General features: G+C 51.2%; 1 protein-coding gene across 1 annotated transcript in view; it reads left to right on the top strand.

Annotated features, from left to right (window-relative positions):
• Nucleotides 1-2,684: 2,684 nt before the first annotated feature.
• The window catches only part of ADORA1 (adenosine A1 receptor), a 38,940-nt gene continuing 25,242 nt past the window's right edge, over nucleotides 2,685-16,382 (top strand). The window contains 3 exon segments of the mRNA XM_030818621.1: nucleotides 2,685-2,704; nucleotides 2,706-2,800; nucleotides 3,244-3,565. Coding sequence (XP_030674481.1) covers nucleotides 2,685-2,704; nucleotides 2,706-2,800; nucleotides 3,244-3,565 — 437 coding nt within the window.

Below are 16,382 nucleotides of genomic sequence, written 5' to 3'. Positions count from 1 at the left end.
GTAGGATAGGTAAACTGAGGCCAGGAGAGGAAAAGCGGCCTGCTTGAGGTCACACAGCCAGTGGTGGCAGAGTAGAGCCTAGAATCCAGCTTCCAGCTCTTCTGACTCTTCTGTCAGTCAAGTGCTCTTTTCACCACACCCTGCTGCCCAGGAGATCTCAGCACCGACCCTCCTACCTCCGTGTCAAGCCAGAGGACTGAGGAGACAGTGTGCTTCCCCCCAAGGCAGCTTTCTGGAATAGACCCTGCCTTGGCCAGTTCTGTTGTCAAATAGGCTGGTCTAATCCCTGAGGCCTGGGAACAGGCAGGAGTGGAAGGATGGAGAAGATAAGGGAAGAAGATTTTGGCTTATTTTGCCCAGAACTGAGAAACAAATTACCTACAGGTATTATGCAAATGCACCCACTACATGTCAGCAACCTGTGGTGAGACGAATTGGAGGTGGGAGTGTATGTGTGTGGGAGGTGGTGGTGGGTGCTCAGGTGCCCTCCAGAGCTGAAGATGCTGTCAATAGTTAGACAGGGTGACCCCACTCACCCATCCCCGTCCGCAAGCTGAGCCCATCTGGGTCTTCACAGTCTCTTCTGACATCTAGATGAGTGACCACTGGGAAGCTGAGTGTAAACTGAGAGAGAAAGCCTTGAGCCAAAAATGGCTTGAGCCAAGGAAAGGGTGGAGAGGCAGGGGATGGTCGCAAAGGCCTGCATGTCTGGGTGGCAGGGGGAGTAGGCAGGATGTCAGGTACTGTTGGGCGTATTGACAAAGTCAGCAGGGGAAGTGAAAGGGGATGAGGAGGAAGGAGAGTTTACACTTCCTAATTTCTCCAACTAGCTTCTAGGGAAGGAATGTAATTTTACTGTCTGAGGCACTGATTCCTTGCTCCCCCTAAAGGCAGAAATGGAAGTTATCTTTACCCACAGAGGGCTTCCCCCTCCTCCTCAGAAGACTCAACTGCCCTTCCTCCCTGCCTCCCAGCTACCCAGGTTCCCCGGTCCCACATCATTCCTCACTGTGATTCAGTGCAGCCCCCAACGGAAGCAATGTGCCCACCCTCTTCTGGGCAGAACCCTTTTCCTTGCATTCTGAGATCCAGTGAGGGGGGCAGTGCCCCCAGAGGCCGGGTTGGGTTGTGGCTGACATTGGGGTCCCCAGCCTGACTCTCTTTGCCCTCCTAGGACCCTTGCCCAATACCCACAAACAAGGATTCCTCAGGTTGGGATCTCTGCGAGGCGTCCATTCATTTCCAGGGTCTGGTCATTAGTTAATATCAGTGGACTGCCTAAACTGAAACTGGCAGAAGGTGGCCAGGGGAGGGGTCTGGACACAGTGGAGAGACTCAGGAGCCTTGGATTCTTATTTTGGTCTTGGTAGGATTTGCCCTGTGACCTTCCGGAAGTCCCTTCCTTCCCTGAGCCTGCTTCTTTATCTATAACATGAGGGGATTAGACTGGATGCCTTATGGCTTAGCGCTGTGCTATGAAGAGGAAGAAGGAGGAAGGAAAAGGAGTGCAGAGCCGGTGACACTGACAGGCGATCCTAGGAAGCTAGGTCACTTCTCTGAGCCTCAGCATCCTCATCTGCAAAATGGAAATTGGTAATGGACTAAAAGGCAATTCCGAAAGATGGATGAGAAAGGAATATAATGACTCAGGGTAGGGCCTACAAAACAATGTGCGATGAGAAGATGCAGGGACTGGTTTCACAGAGAGAGCAGGGTTTTAGGATTGGGGGAGGGTGCCAGGGCTACCAACTGACTGCTTTGGGAGATCCCAGAGGGGGCATTCTGAAGTCCTGCAGAAGAGATGCTGTGCCATGAGGGGTGAGGGGTCGCTGGAGGCCAGACCGGGGCTCCCAGGAGTCCTGCATTGAGAAGGGAGAGAGTGGACACAGGAAGGCTGCGCCTCTGTCCGGTCCTGAGGCTGGGCGCATACACCAGGCCCTTGGAAAAGCTCACATTTTTTCCAGCTTTTCTCACCCAGTATCACTTCCTTTGTTAAGAGGAGGGGGTGGAGGAGGAGACGGAGGATGAGGAGGGAGGGGCTCGCGGGTGCCGCCGCCGCCCCCGCCCCCTCCCGGTGTGCGGAGCTCGATTGTCACTCAGCTCCCGCGCCGGGGGCGACAGAGCCGCCGGCGCCCGAGTCGAGTCCCAGCCAGCTACCATCCCTCTGGAGCTTACCGGCCGGCCTTGGCTTCTCCAGGAATCCCTGGAGCAAGCGGCTGCTGAAGGCGTCGAGGTGTGGGGGCACTTGGACAGAACAGTCAGGCAGCCGGGAGCTCTGCCAGCTTTGGTGACCTTGGGTAAGTCTGAGTCTCGGCTCGCCCCTGGGGCTCCCCAATGGGGGTGCAGAAGAGGGTTGAAAGAAGAGACCGGAATGCCCTCTTGGGGCAGGCCATGGGCAAGGGTCCCCAACAGAGCTGGAGCGAGACCAGGGGACTGCTAAGATCCAGGCACCAGACGGGTCTCAAGTGGGTGGGCGCAGGGCAGGTGCGGGCACGCTGGGGAATAGGGATAAACGCCCCAGCCTTGTCCTGGGCTCCGTCCCCAGACCCACGTCTGCCACCCCAGTCCCAGGTGGGGAAACAGGGGCGCTACCTCTTTAAAAGCGTCCGGGGCTGAGTCTCTGCCGCACCATGTGATTGCTTGAAAGGCCGGGCTGGGAGCGCTGCGGCGGGAGCCGGAGGACTATGAGCTGCCGCGCGGTGTCCAGCCCAGCCCAGCCCCACCGCGCGCGGCCCCGAGCTCTGTTCCCTGGAACTTTGGGCACTGCCTCTGGGACCCCTGCCGGCCAGCAGGCAGGATGGTGAGCTCCCTGCATCCTGTTCTGTGCACAGGGGTGGGCAGAGCCAGTCATGGGAGACCCCTGTGTGTGTGTGTGTGTGTGTGTGTGTGCGCGCGCGCGCGCTCTGGGAGCCGCCTCACACCTGATAAAAAAGCCAGTGGAGGAGTGAGCGCTGCTATTTTAAGTTGCTGAATGGAACCTCTGGGAATGATAAATGGAAGGGACAAAGATTAGGCAGAGAAGGGTCCGGGTGCCCCTCCAGCCTGGGTAGGAGCTGCATGTGCCAAGTGGGACACATCTCCACGGGGTACCTGGAGTTCCAGGGCAGCCTGAACTCCCTGTCTCTCCCAGACGGGTTTCCCCATCCCACGCTTCCCTGACCACACAGGTGCTTGCCTTATTCCCCTTGGTGCCCGTCTGCTGATGTGCCCAGCCTGTGCCCGCCATGCCGCCCTCCATCTCAGCCTTCCAGGCCGCCTACATCGGCATCGAGGTGCTCATCGCCCTGGTCTCTGTGCCCGGGAACGTGCTGGTGATCTGGGCGGTGAAGGTGAACCAGGCGCTGCGGGATGCCACCTTCTGCTTCATCGTGTCGCTGGCGGTGGCTGATGTGGCCGTGGGTGCCCTGGTCATCCCCCTCGCCATCCTCATCAATATTGGGCCACAGACCTACTTCCACACCTGCCTCATGGTTGCCTGTCCGGTCCTCATCCTCACCCAGAGCTCCATCCTGGCCCTGCTGGCAATTGCCGTGGACCGCTACCTCCGGGTCAAGATCCCTCTCCGGTGAGTCCACAGCCGCCGAAGGTACTCACAGCACTGCATGATGGCTGGCTTGAGGGCCATCTAGAAAGGAAAAAAGGTAGCGCATAAGACCCCAAGTAAGCCAGATGTTCTTTGGGCCATTGTGCTCCAGTTCTCACTCTGCCTTCCTGTGCTCCGCTCTGCAGTGCCAGAGAAACAGGAGGGGGATGGGTGGCTGGAGGACTAGACTGTGAATTTACCAGTGCCCATGACCTCAGAGCTGAATCTCTTGCAGCCAGGGAACCTGAGGCTGCCTGTCAGGCCTGGGGTGGAAGTGGGAGATTTGGAGGAGCCACTAAGATGGGGTCACAGTGAGTGCTGGGTAGGAATGAGCTGAGCTCTGCCAGTCCCAGGGAAGAGGAAGAGGCAGAGAAGAGAGTTAGGGTGGGGTGGGAACATACTGAAGGTGGCACAACAGGGGCAGGAGTGCTGCTTCTCCAGCCAGACCCCGGCAGGCTTCCTGAAGGCACGCTTTAGCTCTCTCGTTCACCAGGTATCTCTGTGCTAGCCAGCTGTTCCTTCCAGGGCTTTCCAGCTGAACCCAACAATCTGATTACCTTTGCCTCACTCCCACTTATGGGATCTCTGTTATAGACAGGAGGAAGGAAAAATGCTGGTGCCTACTCCTCATATTCCTGTTCTGTTGCAAAACCACGTCTTTGCTGGTCAAGTAGAGGTACTTGTGCTGCTCCCAGGCAGCACTGGGATGGGTGGCCTGCTGGTGCTGTCCTCAGTGTGGGTGTCCAGCCCATGTTGGAGCTCCCTGCCAGGCCACAATCTCATCACCAGGCAGTGCCTTGGGCCACCAAGTGCCAGCGGGTGCCTGGGCATACTGCCAGGGACTGGCCCTGCTGGGACACTCTTGTGAGGCATGCTTGCCCCCTCTTTGAATTCTTGCCCCCAGTAGATTCCTTTTCTCCTGGGGAGCTCTGGCCATCTCCAGCACCTGCCATCCCCGGCATAGCTTCTCTGGGATGTAGGGCCTCTGACCTCACTTGGCCCCTTGCCCGGGCAGGCCTAGGGACCCATGTTTCTCCCTTTGTGTTACATTTGTGCACATTTAACTTTTCAAAGCCTTTCTTACATGCATGATTTTTTCCTGTTATCATCATGCCACTGTAAGGGAGGTGGAGCAGGAGCTTTTAAAGTAGAAACTAAGACTCAGAGGGTCTCCTTGAAGCTCACTCGGAGAGAAGTGTGATCTAATTATCTGCCTTCCTTCCGGATTCCCCCATGCCCAGTGGCTTGATGCCAGTCTCTCTGCCCTGTCTACCTCCCTCCACCCTCCAGGTTTTCCAGGGAAGGTGGGGTGAAGAAGGGAACACAGCCAGAAGCCCCATAGGCTCATCCACTGAGGGGCCCACATGCTGCCATTAGTCCCAGGTTGCTGCTGGGCTGCACATATAAAGCTGGTCTCAGTGCATTAGAAGAGCGGGGCCTCTGAGCCTGGCCATTATAACGAAGTGTTGCCACATTTGGAAACTCATGCAGATGTTCAGCTGTAGGAAGGCTGCTGGAGAAATTCTGTCTGCTGAGTGAGTGTTAAGGTGAGCCAAAGGTCCCGTCTTGCTGTGACAGAATGCACCCTACTTGCCCTGTGGGACTGGGATGGCTGCACTGGTGGGAACAGCAGGCTTATTCCTTCAGGAGGCAGCTGCTGTGGCTTTGGAGCTGGGGTCCTGGGGAGCTGTCCTTTGAGGGTGGAGGCAGGGGCCTGCACAGAGGCTGCCATGGGCCCGAGTTCAAATCCTTGCTGGGAATTTCTAGCTGTGCAAAAGTCACTTATTTAACCGCTTTAAGCTTCAATGTCCTTATGTATAAAAGGGAACATTAATAATATAGTGCCTACTCCCTAGGGTTATTGGAATAATTTAATGAACTCATATATGCAAAGCACTTGTATTAATATTATGCCTCATATATGCAAGCCATAGGGAGGTCTTATTTGTAGTTTTATTGTCACTATTAACATATGGCTCAAGTGTGGCTGGATAGGCAAGCCCTACTCCCGCCACTCACGCTCTTAGGTGTCATTCGGTGTCAACACATACACACGAAGAAACACACACACAAACACATACACAACACGTCTCCAAGGAGGTGTCTAAGTACTGTTAAGTTATATCTATACATGTTTCTACTCCTCTGGTGGAGTGTTGGTGCCTCAAGGCAGCAACCACATCTTATCTGTTTCTGCAAATTCTTCAGAATGCCCAGCTCAGTGTCTGGCACATCACAGACCCTCAGTAAACATTGATTGAATTGGCCAGGTTTCCGGAGCACACACAGTTGAGCCTCAAGCAGATCTTCTAGAAGTCTAACCTCTCACTTTCTTGCTATGGGCTAGACCTGTCCCCACTTCTGATTCAGGGCCATGACCATAGATGCCCCCACCGGCTCAGCATGGCTCCTTGACAGCCACACACCAGCAGTGCCCGGGAGTGTCCTGCCCCATGAAGAGGAGCCTTTCTCCTGAGTTAGGGAAAGGCTGCTGGGGCCTCGCTTCTCAAGCAGGGATCGTGGCTGAGGTGTTGGGCCATTCTGGGGTCCTGCGTGCCACTGCCCAGGTCCCCTCCAGGAGGAACAGCATGCTCTGCTCCCCTCTACGTGGCTGGAGACAGCAGGCTGCTGGGTCTATGAAACTCCTCTTGGCCAGAGGTCCCCAGGCACCAGGCTTGCTGCCCTGACATGCCAGTCAAAGGTAGATGTGGCCCTGGGCACAAAGAGTTGTACTGACCGAGCACTGGTGAGGCGTGTCTGGGGCACCTGGATACAGGTGTCTGCTGGCTATCACCAAGTGGGGCATGGTTTGGTCAGTCAACCACAAATTTTATTTCTTTCTACTTGGCAGAAAACCAAGAGAGAAAAGAGATTCACACCATATAATATGATCCAGTTACAAACTTTTTTCTTTTTAAGATCAAATTGTTGATTCATCAGTAACCTGTGGTCATTTGCATATAATTTGCATGCTATTTGCATGGCACCTCCACATGCTTGGTAATTGAAACACTATTCCCCTCAGCATCTGGTTCTAGGGAATCTCTATCATTTGTCCCCTACTCCCTCACCCAGAGCTTTCTTGGTGGCACTCTGTGGCAAGTTGGTGCCTACTCCTGAGGGCCAGTTGCAGGGAACGGTGTCGACAGAGGGCTCCCTGACCAAACCTCTCTGTGGGAAGGAGACCCTAGCAAGGGGGCTGTCCATGGCCAGCTGGGTTGGAGTAGAGTGAGGGGTGATGGGTGTTTGCGAGTCAGGCAGACCTGAGTTTGAACCTTGCTCTGTTACTAATTAGCTATGCAGCCTTTGATAAGTTATTCATCCTCTCTGAGCCTTTCCCTTTCACCATCTGTTAAATGAAGGGGTTGGAGGCGGGGCATGGTGGCTCATGCCTGTAATCCCAGCACTTTGGGAGGCCGAGATGGGTGGATCCCTTGAGACCAGGAGTTCGAGATCAGCCTGGACAACGTGGTGAAACCCCATCACTACTAAAAATACCAAAAACGAATAGCTGGGCGTGGTGGCACACACCTGTAATCCCAGCTACTTGGGAGGCTGAGGCAGGAGAATCGCTTGGACTTGGGAGGCGTATATTGCAGTGAGCCGAGATTGCACCAGTACACTCCAGCCTGGGCAACAGAGCAAGATTGTCTCAATATAAGTAAATAAAAAAAAAAATAAATGAAGGGGTTGGATTTGAGGTCTCTGAGGTTCCTTTCAGCTCTAATTCTGTGGTTCTTCCTTATCCTGACTCCTGCCAGTGCTGTGTTGGGATCCCGGGAGGGTTTTGTTGTGTTGTGTGTTTTAGCTCCTAGCGAGTGTATGCTAGGAACAATGCTAGGTTTTTAATATACTTTATCTCATTCAATGTTCATAGCTCACTATTTTATAGACAATTCTTTTTTTTTTTTAGATAATTCTTTTTTTTTTTTTTTTGAGATAGAGTCTTGCTGTGTCGCCCAGGCTGGAGTGCAATGGCACGATCTCAGCTCACTGCAACCTCCACCTCCCAGGTTGAAGCGATTCTCCTGCCTCAGCCTCCTGAGCAGCTAGAATTACAGGTGCATGCCACCACACCCACCTCATTTTTTGTATTTTTAGTAGAGACGGGGTTTCACCATGTTGGCCAGGCTGGTCTCGAATTTCTGACCTCAGGTGAGCCACCCGCCTTGGCTTCCCAAAGTGCTGGGATTACAGGTGTGAGCCACCTCGCCTGGCCTCTCTATAGACAATACTTTAGCTAAATTGAGGGCTGAGGCTTGGGGAGTTTCAGTAACTTGCCCAAACAGCTTGTCAGGGGCAGAAGCAAGATTTGACTCTAGGCCTAACAGATGCCTTTAACCAGTAAGCCCATGTGTATCTTGCGTCAGCCCAAGAAGCTGTAGGATTTTTGGAGGAGTTTCTATGAAGTTGTCAGTAGGGTGATTTTTCTCCTCTGATCTTTGCCAATGGCCTCTGCACTCTGCTCAGTCCCTGTCCAGCATCTTCCCCTCCCTCCACCTTCACTCCAGTGGGCAGTTGAGCCCTTGGCAGTTCTGCCTCTGTCCATAGCTGGAAGCCTGCCCCACTGGGCTGCTGACCCAGGGAAGCAGAGCAAGGAGTGGTGGAGGAGCCCGGTGTGCTGAGCCGGAGTGGGGAAAGAAATCTGGTAAATTAGGCCATGTTCACTTTTAGGCATCAATTTAGCTGTCCCCACCCTGGCTAGCCTGGGCTTTTCTTGACAACCCTGAAATGCCTTGTGTGCCGTCATGCCCCCGCAGGTGACGGTCTGTGGCTTCTGGGTCTCAGAACAGTTGCTCTCAGGTCATGCCTTCTGCTTTCAGAGAGGTAGGCCGTCTTCAAATCCTGTGTCTAAGGATGGATTAGTCATAGGCCTGGAGTGTCTGAGAGGGAAGAGGGGTTGGAGGAAGCCCTGAAGCCCAAACTCTCACACTTGTGGACTGAGGAGGAAACTGAGATTGGAGAAGGAGGAGCTTACGCAAGATTACTTGGCTGGGAGCTCTTTCCTCCTCCCATCTGGATGCTTGCTCCCCCGCCTCTGATGTAAAAAGCTTGAGCAGAAGAGCTCTTTGCAGTCACCCGCCCCTCAAGGAACAGAAAAGGAAAATATGCAGCCTCAGTGGGTGAAGTCAGCAGATCAGTGGCAGGCTTAGAGGGGAATGAGATGGAGGGAAATTGCTTTGTGATTGAGAAGATAATTTCTCTGAATTAGGGATAGCCTTCAGGTGGGTTAGGCCAAGCAGCTTACTGGGCCAAGCGAGAACATGGCCTTTAATTGAAGAGGCATCTGGACTCCTTTCAAGTGTGAAAGCTTCCCCCAGCTGGCATCGGGTGGCTTCCCGGAAGTTTCTGAGTGCTTGAGGAGCAACCTGCCGAGGTGTCAGCTTTGCGTGGAAGCCAGAGAATGGCCAGGATGCCTTTTACCCAGAGGCGGAGCTGTAGGGGCCGCACCCTGACATTTGCCATTTATTTCTGAGCATAAAAGCAATCCATGTTGATTGTGAAAAATGGAAGAAAGAATAAAGATGGTAAAATCGCCAGTAATTCTACCACCTACAGAGAACTACCGTTAACATTTCGGTGTTCCAGAAAATTTTTCCACACATACATATATATAGATATATTATTTTTACATATTGAGAACATCTATATATACATGGTTTTATATCCTATTTTATTCACTTAACATTATAAGCATTTCCCTGTGTCAACTAAAATGATTTTGTAAGGATTTTTATGGTGGTATAATATTGGAGTGTATTATTACTCATCTTTTGGGTCTCAGCTAAAATGCGCTGTCCTTAGGAGGGCCTTCCCTGAGCCCCACCCCACCTGGTAGGCACTCGGGTTGGATCTCCTTCTCCTTCCAAGTCCACCACTCATCACCTGGGTAGCTTTCTAGTTAATGTCGCTCTTTCTGGGCTTGGTAAGTTCCCAAAGGCCAGGACCACATCTGCTTACATACATTTCCCTATGCCTGGCACAGAGCAGGCATGCCGGAAACCTTTTTTGAATAAATGAATATTTGAATATCATATTTTATTTATGCATTCTTATATCACTGGCTACTTCAATTGTTTCTGATTATTTATTGTTACGAAAAATGCTTTACTGTGTAACAAACCTGCACATGTACCCCTTAATCTATTAAAATAAAAGTTGAGGCTGGGCGCGGTGGCTCACGCCTGTAATCCCAACACTTTGGGAGCCTGAGGCAGGCAGATCATTTGAGGTCAGGAGTTCAAGACCATCTTGGCCAATATGGTGAAATCCATCTCTACTAAAAATACAAAAATTAGCTGGGCATGGTGGTGCATGACTGTAATCCCAGCTACTTGAGAGGCGGAGGCAGGAGAATTGCATGAATCCAAGAGGCAGAGGTTGCAGTGAGCTAAGATCATGTCACTGCACTCTAGCCTGGGCAACAGAGTGAGACTCTGTCTCAAAAAAAAAAAATTAAAAAGTTGAAATTATAAAATCAAACAAAAAAACACTTTAATGATTCACATTGTTCACAGGGTCAGAGCCAAGTCAGAACCTGGGCTGTGTCACCCAGTAAATAGCGTAGGTGCTATCTGGAAAGATTGCCTTGTGAGGTTAAATATTTCCCAACTCCCTTTACTCCAACTCTCCCTTCTCCCTCCCCAATTTTACCCACACTGCAAATCCCCAGGGGGCATTTGGCATTCTTTAGCCCACTTCCCCTTCTGGGCTGGGTTGGGCAGGACTCTATGGGCCCCAAGTCTAATCCTTATCGCCTGGTCTCTTTCCTGAAGGCCTCGGCATCCTGAAGGTGAGGAAGCAGTGTCCCTGGGAGAGGACTTGGGGTGAGGCACATCTTGGTTGGCCTCATTCGGCAGGTGGGGACAGACACATAGAGCAGAGAGGAAGGAAGTGGAGAGACACGGCTCCTTGGGCTGCATGAATCACTCCTTTAACCTCAGCCTTCTTAATTCAAGCCCAGAGGGAACTATCAGCTGCTACCGTCCAAAGAAAAGTCTGGCAGGTGGCCATGGGGATAAGGAGAAGAAGGAGAGGCAGGTGGGTTGGTCTTGGCATACACATCCTCTTAGAAATACTGGCTTGAAAGTGGGCAGGGAGATGGGAGCAGCTGGCAAGGGACTTCCCTGACCCCAAGGGAGAGGACATGGGGGTACCTTCTCCTGCCTTGCTCCTTACCCTGGAAGTTTATTCCCCAGCAGAACTGCAGAGAGGTGTGGGGCTGAGGGGCTGGCAACATCCATTTATCTATTTTATAAGTGTGCTTTGAGCACCTGCTATATGTCAGGCACTTGGCCAGGCCTGGGAATACAAAGATGGGCAGGCTGATCTGGTCTCTACCTCTGTCTGACAGCTCAGAGTCTCTGCTGAGATGATGGATTCCCACAGACCAAGGTGGCCAAGGAGAAACTCTCACCCCACCTATAGTGGGAGTGGAGATGGCAGGAGACTGGCAGCTGACGCCTTGCAGAGCTGGGCTGGGCAGCTGGATCCCACTCTACACTCACTCCATGCAGCTCAGGTTGTGTAGGAAAGGCTCTTTGAACTTACCTTCTTGCCTCTTGCTTCGCCTTTGAGAGAGGAGGGCAGCTGACTTGTCCCTACACAGGGCCCTGGTACAGATAGACCTACTCATTCATTAATTCATTCATTTGTTCATTTATTCAACAAATACTTATTGAGTACCTCATATGAGCCAGGGTCTGTTGGGATACTTTCATTAATAAAACAGAGATCCTCATGGAGACTGAATTCTAATGAATTGGAAATCAGATGCTAAATAATAAATGCAATACCTAAATCACGTAGAGTGTTAGAAGGTAGAATGTGCTATTGAAAAAAGAAAAAGAAGGCAGGGTAAATGGGATTGGAAATGCCCCAGCCCAGAATGGGGCTGGGAGAAAGGGTTGCAACTTTAAATAGGGTGGTCCGTGAGGCTTTACTGAGAAGGCGCCATTTGACCAAAACCCTGGAGGTGAGGGAACACGCCATGCAGATAGAGGGAGGGCATGCCATGCAGGGGAAAGAACTAGAACAGAGGCCCTAGCATAGGAATGTACCTGAAGGGTTTAGGGACTAGCAAAGAGGCCTGTGGGGCTGAGATGGAGAGATAAAGGGGGAGAGTGGTCAGAGATAATGGGCCACTGGCCCAGGTACAGCATGGAGGCCACTGGAAAGACAATGGCTTTTACTCTGAGGGAAATGGGGAGCCATTGCAGGATTTAGAGCAGAGATGTGACATGAGCTGACTTAGGCTTTAAAGGATCACTCTCGTTGCTGTGTTGAGAATGTGCTTTAGGGACAAGGGTGCAAACAGGGGAGTAGTTAGGCGCTATTGCAGTGATTCAGGTGAGGGAAGACGGAGGTGGCTCTAATCTGAACAACAGCAGAGGAGGTGGTGAGAAGTGGTTAATTCTGGATATGCATTTAAAATTTTTAACTTTTAATTTACTTTGTATCAAAGTAAAAATTTTATCCAGTAAAGTGCATAAATCTCAAGTATTCAGTTCTATAAAATTTTGCATATGTATATACCTATATACCACTACCCTGATCAATATTTAGGACTTTCAGCATTGTACAAGGCTCCCTCCCAGTCAGTACCCTCCAAAAGGCTACCTCTATTTTGACCTTTATCCTTATAGATTGATTTTGGTTGTTCTTGAACTTTTATAAGTGGAGTAAAGCAGTTTGTACCCTTTTGTATCTGGCTTCTGAAGCTCAAAATTCTTGCCAAGATTCATCCCTGTTACTGAGTAGGATTTTTCCCCTCATTGCTGTTAGAATTCAATTGTATGAATGTACCATGATTTGTTTAAATTCATGACGTATTTTGAAAAATAGAGCCAAAGAATTTGCTTATGGGTTGGATGTGGGAATTTTCCTATAGATTGGATGTGAGAAAGAAGAATCAATATGACCAGACTTTTACTTGTAAGCAACTGGGAGGATGGAGTTGGCATCATCTAAGGTGGGAAAGGCTGCAGGTGGTGGAAGCAAGAAAATGAGTTCAGATTTAGACATGCTGACTTTGGCGTGTCTAACAGATATCTGAGTGGAATGTTGAGCAGGTGGTTGGATATACAAGAATGAGAGGCCTGGGCAGGTGGTTGTAAATGTGAGAGCTATGGCATGTAGATGGGTTTAAATCCATGAGGCTGGATGAGATCCCCAAGAGAGACAGTGCAGATACAGAAGAGAGGAAGACCAAGAACCGAGCATTGAGAAAGTGGGAAAAGAGGAGACACCAGCAAAGGAGACTGAAGGAGAACTCCAGACACAGGAAGAAAACTCAGAGCCAGTGTGGTACCTGGAAGCCAAGTGTAGACAGTCTACCAAGGAGGGTGGACGAATGGGTGAAGTGAGATGAGGTCTGAGAATTACCACTGGATTTTGCAAGGCCATTGGTGACCTTGACAAGGGCAATGTCAAAGGAGTGATGGGGGCAAAGCCTGAATGGAGACAGCTCAAGAGAAAAAGAGGACTGGGATTGAAGGCAGCTGGTATGGAGTACTCTTGAGGAATTTTGTTGCAAAGAGAGCAAAGGAATGGGGCAGTAGCTGTCAGGGGAAGTGGAAACGAGCTGTCTTACTGTGGGAATGAATGAATGAATTAATTAATTAATTTATTTATTTTGAGTCAGAGTCTCACTCTGTTACCCAGGCTGGAGTGTAGTGGCATGACCTCAGCTCACTGCAGCCTCCGCCTCCCGGGTTCAAGTGATTCTCCTGCCTCAGCCTTCCAAGTAGCTGGGATCATAGGTGCATGCCACCATGCCCGGCTAATATTTGTATTTTTAGTAGAGACAGGGTTTCACCAAGTTGGCCAGGCTAGTCTCAAACTCCTGACCTCAAGTGATCTGCCCGCCTCGGCCTCCCAAGCTGCTGGGATTACAGGCGTGAGCCACCATGCCTGGCCCACTGTGTTGTTTTTTAAGATAGAAGGGAGGTTAGTGCATTTGTGTGCTGACAGAAATGATCCAGCAGAGAATAAAACACTAGTGATGAAACAAAGGAGAGAATTTCTAAAGTGATGTCCTGGTTTAGGCTAGTGGAACATACGTGGAGTGACTGGCTTTAGACGGGATCCTGGAGGCTCTTCTGTGGCAACATGCGGCATCTGTGGCCGCAGATGCTGGTAGGTGAAGCTCTCTCCTGATTCTTTCCATTTTCGTAGTGAATTGGGAAGCGAGGTCACCAGCTGAGAGTGAGGATGCAGTAGGAGGTGCTGGAGAGAGCAGCAAGTGTGAAATAACCCTCTAGGAAGTGGGAGAGTGACTAGGCTCAGGAAGTCTAGTATAATTGGGGGCAGCATGAAGGGCCCCCCTTAAGTTCACAGTGATGAATTTGAAGTGCAACTCAGCAGCGTGGTTGTGTGTTTCTTACCAGCCACATTCAGCTGCACGGGCACAGGCATGGAGGAGGCAGAGAGTTTATTCCTTCATTAACTCAGAATGCCAGATTGATGATGAGATTAAGGACCTTGCCACGGGCAAGAAGGGGGCCTGGGTCTCTACGCTTATGGAACTTGGACACTAGCAGGCAGCCAGAGCCTGTGGACATGCCAGCAAGCAGGTGGCTTTGACTGCAATTTGTGAACTCAAAGGGAGCCATGCTGGTATTCTCTGGGGCAGGCCCTTCTTGGTTTCTCCAAAACCCCACGTCGATGTCCAGAGAGACACACAAGGGCTTCAGTAAGGCCTTGGAGGCCTTGTGGTTCATGGTCAAGAGTTTGGATTTTTTTCTAAGTGTGCTGTGAAGCCTCTGAGTGGTTTAAGCAGGGAATCACATAATTCAAATTACATTTTAAAAAGGTCAAAAGTCCTTGAGAAAATATTAGCAAATCAAAGCCGGTGATATAAAAAGGATAATATATCACAACCTGAAAGGGTTTATTCCATCTAGGCAAGGGTGGTTTAACATTTGAAAAAAACCAATCAGTGTAATTCATCACACTAACATAAGAGGGTCACTCTGCCTGCTCTGTGGAGGATGGGTTGGAATGGGGTTACAGAGGACGTAGGGAGCCTAGTTAGGATTGGGGGGCAGCAGGCGGGGCTTGAGGCAGGCAGGGAGTGGAGGAGGCTGTGGAGATGGACAGAACTGGAAAGATTTCAGGCATGTTAGAGTTGGAACCAACTGGAAATGGGTTGAGGTGCGACGTGGGAGAAGGAATCCCATGTAACGATCCAGGCTTATGGCTTAAGCCACTGGGTGGATGGTGATGCTGTTTCTGGGGATGGGGAAGGGTGGGGAGGAAGAAGAAATTTGAGGACGATTCAGATCCTATTAGGTATCCAAATGGAAGCACTGTGATGGCAGGGTCGCTGGTGTCTTCTCTCTCACCACTCCCCACCTCTCCTCCCCCGGTGTGTTCAGGAGGAGGGGCTCTCTCTTACCTCACACAGCCTCATGGAAGGGTCTCTTAAACACCCACCAATCCAGACACTCCCAGGTGACTTCAGCCACTCCAGCTGCTCTCTTTCTACCTTACTTCTCAGGAAGCCATTGCTTTCTCAGGCTGGGACCACAGCAGTAGGAATATGAGGCTTCAGGCTCCCTGAAGCTTCCAGAAGGAGACAGCAGAGTTGGGGGACTCTCTGGCTAGGCTCCTTCAGAATGTGGCACAGTGGCTTCTGGGACATTAAGGCCTCCTTTCCCTACCCCAGGCCTCTGCCCCTCCCCAGTAACCCTTAGGAGAATCCTGGCCTCTGTGTGCCTCCAGGGTCTCATTTCTTATCATTGCTGGAACGCAGCCAGTGGTCTGCATTGTGGATTGTGTTAACTCCTGCACAGTGGTTCCCACTCTGACCCGCAACAATCAGGGTCCTCTCATAGCTGCTGTAGAGCACTGAGTGGCCCCATTTCAGCGAATGCAGCAGAGAACCGGGTCAATCAATAAGCAGGCATCACCAAGTGTCAGCTCTAGCCCAGCCCTGATGGCAGAGCAGGTGGGATGGGGGAGCCCCAGGGCTGGCATGGGGGCATGCTGTGTCTCAGTCATCCTGGCCTGCTCGTGGCAACCCCATCAGCTCCTACATGCAGAAATCATCTCCTTTTTCTTCATGTAGCAGAGAACACTTTGCACTGCAGTTGGCAGGATTGGCGTGGGCAGTGAGAGCCAGACCTCTCAGCTCTCACCATGCACCCTGCTCTCAGAGGCTACCGGTTTCCAGTTCTTGCTTCCCCACCACTGGGAGAGCAGGGGCTGAGACTCCAGCATGGCAAGAGCTGGTTCTCAGCTCCTTTTCTCTATCCCAGCAGAACTGAGGGCTCTGATGCACACCCACACTGCTGGAATGGTACCTCACCAGTGATTCTCTTGGGGGCAGGAGAGGGGATGGTCTGTTTGAAAAAAGCTCCTCTAACCTGGATTTTTTTTTTTTTTTTGGAGATAGAGTCTCGCTTTGTTGCCTAGGCTGGAGTGCAGTGGCATGATCTTGGCTCACTGCAACCTCTGCCTCCCGGGTTCAAGTGATTCTCCTGCCTCAGCCTCCTGAGTAGCTGGGATTACAGGCACCTGTCACCATGCCTATAGGCTCATGCCACCACGCCCAGCTAATTCTTTTCTATTTTTAGTAGAGATGGGGTTTCACCATGTTGACCAGATTGGTCTCAAACTCCTGGCCTCAAGTGATCTGTCTGCCTCAGTCTCCCAAAGTGCTGGGATTACGGGCACGAGCCACCACACCTGGCCTAACCTGGATGTTTTTAATGATCCCCCTTTCCAAGAGACATCTTCCTCCTGCTGCTTTACAGAGACACTCTAATGAACTGAAGGGTAAGAGCAGTCTCCCCAG

This window comes from Nomascus leucogenys, chromosome 9 (assembly GCF_006542625.1).
Source record: "Nomascus leucogenys isolate Asia chromosome 9, Asia_NLE_v1, whole genome shotgun sequence".
NCBI classification, from domain to species: Eukaryota; Metazoa; Chordata; class Mammalia; order Primates; family Hylobatidae; genus Nomascus; species Nomascus leucogenys.
The sequence above is the reverse complement of the archived record's forward strand: the minus strand, read 5'-3'. Positions and strand labels throughout refer to the sequence as shown.